This window comes from Alosa sapidissima, chromosome 20, assembly GCF_018492685.1.
Source record: "Alosa sapidissima isolate fAloSap1 chromosome 20, fAloSap1.pri, whole genome shotgun sequence".
NCBI lineage: Eukaryota > Metazoa > Chordata > Actinopteri > Clupeiformes > Clupeidae > Alosa > Alosa sapidissima.
The window spans coordinates 16,465,264-16,472,763 of record NC_055976.1 but is presented as its reverse complement, the minus strand read 5'-3'; the positions used below and the strand labels follow the sequence as shown (position 1 = coordinate 16,472,763).

General features: G+C 46.0%; 1 protein-coding gene across 1 annotated transcript in view; it reads right to left on the bottom strand.

Annotated features, from left to right (window-relative positions):
- Window positions 1-7,500, bottom strand: part of cd276 (CD276 molecule) — a 37,165-nt gene that overhangs the window by 6,323 nt on the left and 23,342 nt on the right. The window contains exon 3 of the mRNA XM_042075450.1: window positions 518-874. Coding sequence (XP_041931384.1) covers window positions 518-874 — 357 coding nt within the window. The remainder of the gene's footprint in view (window positions 1-517; window positions 875-7,500) is intronic.

The following is a 7,500-nucleotide window of genomic DNA, read 5'->3' as shown; positions in this document are numbered from 1 at the left end:
GAAAGTTGAGGTTGGTAGTTGGTAGTACAAATACTTTCACAACAAAAACTGGTGCTCTAAATAGCGATTCTGTTGTCTTTGAAAGGTTCTCTTATTGACGCATTGAACTGCTATTTGGATTAACACCTGCTTTTACAAGGCGGAAGTATTTAGGCGCAGAAGAGACGTGCGCTTTCAGGAGCAGTCTTAGTACATACCGCGGAATACATAATTAGGCGCTCTTTACTTTTCCCCTCCCATCTCTTTACGCTAAACTCCCACTTTCCCCTGGATCCTCCCATGAATGCATATGCATGACATGACAAACGCAATCTGCCACTTTCAGCTCCGCGACAGGCAGTTTGCGCTTTTACATCATTGCGGCCTGTTTGTACATACCTCGCAATGATTTTACACGAAATACGAAACAAATACGCCTGAAGTGGGAGCAAAAGCGCTAGTACATCTGGCCCTCAGACTCACACTGTTCTATTAAAGGTTCTAAGTTCTGTAGGTTCTAAGTTCTGTATGTTCTCACCTGCGACCTGCAGCAGCATGGCGGCCGAGGCGTAGTCCTGCACACGCACAAAGCAGGTGTAGCTGCCCTCATCGTCCACGCGCACCCTCCGCAGCAGCAGCGAGGCGTTGCCTTCCGCCAGCGCGTCACGCCCGAACAGGCTGGTCCGGTTGGCGAAGGCCGGGCTCTGGTCCATGAGCTGATTTGCACCGGCCGTGAAGGCGTGCACTGAGCGCTTGGTGTCGGTCAGCTGCCAGAACACACTCAGCTCGCTCAGGTTGGCCGAGGCGCGTTCGCCCTCGAAGGAACAGTTGAGCACCACGTCACGGCCGAACATGGCCACCACCGGCAGCTCGGGGATGACCAGGTCCAGCTTGGCTGAGGAGAGAGGAGAGGAGGAAGAGATAGGGGAAGAAGGAGAGAGAGAAAGGGAGGGAGGGAGAGAGAGAGAGAGAGAGGGAGAGAAGGGTCATCATGACAGTATGACACTGACCTTCTGCTGATAAAGCTCTTTTCTGTGGGGAGAAACAGATGGAAAGGGCAGTAAGACAGTGTGTGTGTGTGTGTGTGTGTGTGTGTGTGTGTGTGTGTGTGTGTGTGTGTGTGTGTGTGTGTGTGTGTGTGTGTGTGTGTGTGTGTGTGTGTGTGTGTGTGTAAAAGAGAGAGTGAGAGAGATGGATTGCTAGATAGAGAACAAGAGACAGGGGCAGACACAAACACATCCTGAGACAGAGATAGTATAGAGGGATAAAATAATAGATTAGGACAGAATAGGGAGAGAAAGAGAAACAGAGAGACAGAAAAAGTATGAGAGAGAGAAATCAGGGACGGAGAGAAAGATCAAATACCCCCTCAACGAGGCCGACAAACTAACCAGAACAAAGGACAGTTGAGCAGTGGCCATTCAGAAGCCTGATCCATCGCCTGTTTCCCGCCATCTATCTGAGCCCGTAAACAAAGAGGCCTTTATCTAGTGCCCCACCGCGCTCCTGTGCTCAGCACCAGAGGAGAGAAGAGGTAAATACAAACACAACCCTAGATATATAAATAAACAAAAATAAATAAACAAACCAAAACTGCAGTTTCACGAGATTCTTTGAAGAAGGAAATTAGCTGGGTAATGCTCATCTCTCTTTGAAGCTAACAACCTTGCTCACTCAGTGGCGGCCGTACCACTGACATGTTCATTTCAAACAGACAAGCAGCTCTTTTTTAAGGACACAAAACTAAAGGCTCTCCAAAGATACACTCGCAAGTGGCCAAAACTCCACCCGTCTCTCTCTCCCTCTCTCTTCCTACCTCTCCACACTACGGCCACAGTGCCATCTACTGGACAAGAAGGGAACTGCCGCCCCAGAGTTTCCCCCATTGAGAGGACTATGTCTAGGGGGAGGTGGCCTGTCTTTTCTTTGGTTCATTTCCTTCACTGAGGTCTGGAAATGCCCCACTGGGATCTGTTCCCATCCATGACATCAGTGATGGGCGCTGACCTGGATTAAAGTTGGGATGACTGACACAGCACTGAACCAATCACCATTCTCCTGCGCCACCATGAATCTGACTTTATTGACACAAACACACACACACACACACACACACACACACACACACACACACACACACACACACACACACACACACTTAGGTCCAGGTCAAGAAGCCCAGGAGAAGTCAATCAGGGAGTGCAAGTGCATCCTGGGAAGATGTGCACCCTTATTTCTCAGCTCTAGACCACAATCTGCAGGCTGGCGCAGACTGACTGGAGAGAAAGTGCAGGCGTGGGCAAACGCAGCGGGGCCTTGTCATAATGTCACCACGGAGCAGGACGATGTCATAATGTCACAGCGGAGCACTGGGTGTCCGTTTCCGCGGCGGCCGAGGACCCCTGTCACAACGTGGCACCTAATAAGGTCCCAGAGGAAGACCAGAGCAGAACGCACTAATGAGGGGCGTTAGGACAGTCATCCTCAAGGACTCTCACTGACATTACGGAGAGAGAGGAGAAGAGGGAGGAGGAGAGGAGAGAGGGAGGAGGAGAGGAGAGAGAAGAGAAGAGGAGAGAAGAGGAGAGAGGGTTGAAGAAAAGAGAGGAAAGGATAGAAGAGGAGAGGAGAGAGAAGGGAAGAAGAGATGAGAGGAGGGGAGAAAAGTGGAGAGGAGAGAGGAGAGGAGAAAAGATGAGAAAAAAGGGGAGAGGAGAGAAGAGGAGAGAGGAGAAGAGAGGAGAGGTACAAAAGCCATTTATTGGATCATTTCTCAACCCATAAAATCATGACGCACCTCATACAAACCCAAACACCATACATACAAACATACATAAATACATTCACACATAAAATCCCACTACTTCATATGTCAAAAAGCACCTGATCATCCACCCCCCCCACACACACACACACACACAACAACAACAACAACAACAACAACAACAACAACTCCTCAATCCCCCACACATCCAGAAACCCCTCAATGTCCTTAACCAGACTGTAATAGGCAAACTCAATTTTTAGTCGACCAGCTGCCACCATCCCCGAAGAACCTCCACAGGGTCAACTGATCCAGTCCCCAACATCCTACTCTTCCTGGTCTTCCAAACAGCCAACTTAGCTGACCCCAACAAGAGAGAGAGAGAGAAAAGAAAAAGAAATACAGAAGGCAATGAAAAAAGAGAAGTGAAGGGAAGGGAATAAAAGAGAAGAGAAAAGAAAGGAAAGAATGAATATGGAGATGGGTACAGATTGGATGAGTGAGAAGAGAGGGTGAGTGAGGGAGAGAGAGAAAGAAGGAGAGGGAGAGGGAGAGAGGGATGGAGAGAGGAGGAGAATAGGCCGAGAGAACTGACTGAGCACTGTCTAAGATGACTCATGATAAGAAGCAAACAAACAAACTACATATCCACATCTATGCAAATGTACTGAGTCCTTCCAAACACACAGAGTACAATCACATGCGCGCGCACACACACACACACACACACACACACACACACACACACACACACGCACACACACACACATGCACACACACACACATGCACGCACGCGCGCGTGCACGCACACACAGAGAGGAGGAGAAAGGCAGTATGGGGGCTGCTGGACGGGGCTTTGACGTCATGGAAATAGCAGACCCATGCGGGCGGGCACAGTCTGGCTCTTTCAGGAATAAAATTCCACTGGGACACATGATACTTAACGCTTCAATCAAGATCAACACCTCTCTCCCTCTCTTTCTCCATCTCTCTACCCTCCTCTCTCTCTCCATCTTTTTCTCCATCTCTCTACCCTCCTCTCTCTCTCCATCTCTTCCTATTTCACCCATCTCTCTTCCCACTCTCTCTCTCTCTCACTTACTCTCTCTCTCGTGTGCGTGCGTGCGTGCGTGCGTGCGTGCGTGATGTCTCTGATGAATGGGACAGTGCGTGTGCGTGTGCGTGTGCGTGTGCGTGTGTGCGTGCGTGATGTCTCTGATGAATGGGATTCTGATTCTGATAGCTGATTCTGATAGCTGAGCCCTAAACCTGCTCACTGCCTTCATACTCCAGACAAGACTGACAAGGACGGGGTGTGTTCTGTGTCCGCAAGAGAGAGAGAGAGAGAGAGAGAGAGTGGAAAGAGTTGGAACAAGAGAGAGACAGATGATAAGAGAGACAGGAGAGAGAGAGAGAGAGTGAGAGAGGGTGAGATAAAGAGAGAGGGTGAGAGAGAGGGGGGTGAAGAGGAGGATGCAACAACGAGAGGAGAAAGATAGAAAGAGTATGAGAGAGTGAGATTAATTAGAAACGTATTTTACTGACTCATACATTATTCATGCTGCATACAAATCAATGCAAATCAAACCAAATCTGAAATCACACATACGGCTACAGAAACTAGTAGGATTACATGAGGAGCACAGAAATGACCCTTAACTCTACCCTATGCTTCTTTATGCTGGGTGGGGGTGGGGTTGAGGTATGGTGTGGGGGACGATTTAGAGGCCAGGAGGCCATAGGTGTAGCACCCCCTCCCAGCCTTTGGGTGGTGCAGGGTGGTGACTGACTGTTTGTGGTGTGGATAAACACCATGCTGTTCACTACCATACAGCATAGTGATAAAGACTGATAGCAATAATTTTAGGGTTTCAATTACTTAGTTTTAGTTAGCCATGTGGCCCCTCTTGGCATTAAACAAGGCACCCTCCCCTCCCCCAATGAAATGCTAATGTACTGGTTCCAAGGGCTATCAGATCCACAAGACAAAGGATGTTACCTTGCTATAATGTATCCATGTGTCATGAAATTTAAATATATTCATGTTTGGTATCATTGTAATAGTCTCAGTACAAGGATTGTAATGATTTGATTGTGAGAATGTTTGAAACATTCTATAAGTGATATTTCTGATATATATGATATCTCTCCTCATGCTGTTCAGAGAAGAATGCATAGGTGTAAAGTAGGTGTGAGTAGGTGTGTCTGATGCCATCTGGAGAACCAACCACGTGGGATTGTTTTGCCGCCAATTCTTTCTTTGTTTAACCCATACAAAAGTGACTAACTTGCATTGTTTGTCAGAAGAACAAGATGGAGAACTGAAGAAGAGAGGGAGAGGTTGATCCAACAGAGGCCATGGCCTCTGTGCCATGGCCTACATAGACCATAGACCATTTTTACCCTCTCTGCTTGTAACAGAATAAACCTGATTCCTGAGTGTTCCTGAAGTTTGCCAGTCTAAGTTAATATTAAGTAATTGTTCACCACAATTACTTTCAAGACCAGCAAGTTAACAATAGTTGTTGTTTTTGTAATTAACAGTTTGTAAAGTAGGCTATGTATTTATTTGAAATGACATATCTGACAACTTACTATCAAAACTAGAATGCTGAAGTTTTAGGCCTAGGCCACAGAAATATTACCATAGGCCCAGTTTGCTGTCTGTGAGGTTGGTAACATTAGGTTTGTGTGTTAGGGTCATTATATGTCTTTAAGTGGGCTAATTTGTATGATAGTGGGGTTACACTCCAAACGCTTGCTTCAGAATCATTCATTTTCTAAGAAGAGCAGTGATGTTGCCCATGGACTTAATATTAAGTGTTAAGTTAGGACCGTTTCAAGAGCATCAAGCTACAGTGTAAACTGTGGTTGGACTTTTCAAGATCATATGCGCTACTGCCATTCGAGTCACCATTGTCCATGGACTTTATTCATTGTTGATATGTTTGTAATGTCTCTGTGTGTGTTTTATGTAGCCTACCACACTCATTACATAAAATTAAATAAATTATTTACTGAAATAAAATACATATTTTTTGCAATCTCTCTCTCTTTTCTGTCTCCATGCAATGTTATGGCCTATGATTTGGGATTGTGTGTGTGTGTGTGTGTGTGTGTGTGTGTTCTCTTTATCTCCCCTTCTCTCTGGTTATCCTCTACACCTCCACCACCCCTCCCCTTCATTCCATTTCTCTTTTACATTCCTCACACAGCCATGCCTCAATCACACACACACACACACACACACACACACATGCAAACACACACACACACACGCAAACACATGCAAACACACACACACACACACACACACACACACACATGCAAACACATGCAAACACACACACACACACACACACACACACACACACACACACACACAAATACACACACACACACACACACACACACACACATACACACACACACACACAGGCATGCACACAAACACACACAGCTATAAGCTCCCTTACAATGAGTTCACGCCCATCTGCCCTTCACCACATACAACACACCCCCCTCTCTCTCACTCTCTTCATTCATCCCTCTCTCTCAGTTTCTTTCTCTCTCTCTTTTCTGTTGTTTATTCCTGGTGTAGTAGTGCTCTTCTCCCTCCTCGTGGTTGTGGAGAGCCTTATGATCTGGTTTCCAATCTGGGGGAAGACACTCATCTGAAGAGTAGCCAGAGACAAACTCCTCTCTCCATCTCTCCATTTCTCCCTCTCCATCTTCCTCTCTCATCTATCTCTCTATCTCTTCATTTCTTTCTCTCCATCTTTCTCTCTCATCTCTCTCACTCTCCCCCCATCTCTTCATTTCCCCCCTTATTTCTCTTTAGTTCAAAGCAATCTGTCATTCTTTTTGTCCATACTCACTCATTAATTTCCTTTCTCTTCTTCAAATCCAAATCCTCCGATCCCTGATCTCTCACCCCTAGCTGATACAGATTCACACACACACACGCACATACACACATGAACAAGCATTCACTTCCAAACACAAAACAAACAAAACTCTGTCTTTCGCTCTTGCTCTCTCTCTCTCTCTCACACACACACACACATACACACACACACACATACACACACACACACACACACACACACACACACACACACACACACACATACACACATACAGTACACACGATACTGTACACACACAGTACAGTACTGTACACACACAGAGAGAAAGAGAGAGAGAGAGAGAGAGAGAGAGGAACACACAAACACACAAGTGCTGAAGTATAAACACACACACATCACATATCTGCTCATTCTCTTATCTTTCTCAGTGCTCCCTATCCTTTTCAATTATAGGGATGCGGAAGGTCTCTCTCTTCTCTCTCTCTTCTCTCTCTCTCTCTCTGTGTGGGTGTGAGAGCACGCACATGTTCCTAGCATTGAAATTGTTTTCTTTGTGTCATCTAATATACTATACATCAACATTGTATTAATATTTTAAACACATACTGAACTTGGAACAATATATTTCGCTTTGTCTTTTTTATGAAGTTAGACAATCAGTCTGAAAATGTACTTAGCGTGATTAGGTTTCTTTTACTAGTGATGATTTAGGGACCTCAAACAATAGTGTTTCTATTGTAATGGAATACAGGGGCATCTTACTGAGACTAACATATGTATACATTCAGCTGATCCCCACTCTTTGTTGTTTCACGGGCATGGGAGAACTGCTCAACAGACTGAAACCGACAAGTAGCCGGTTAGCTAGCCAGTGGCTAGGTCCTGAG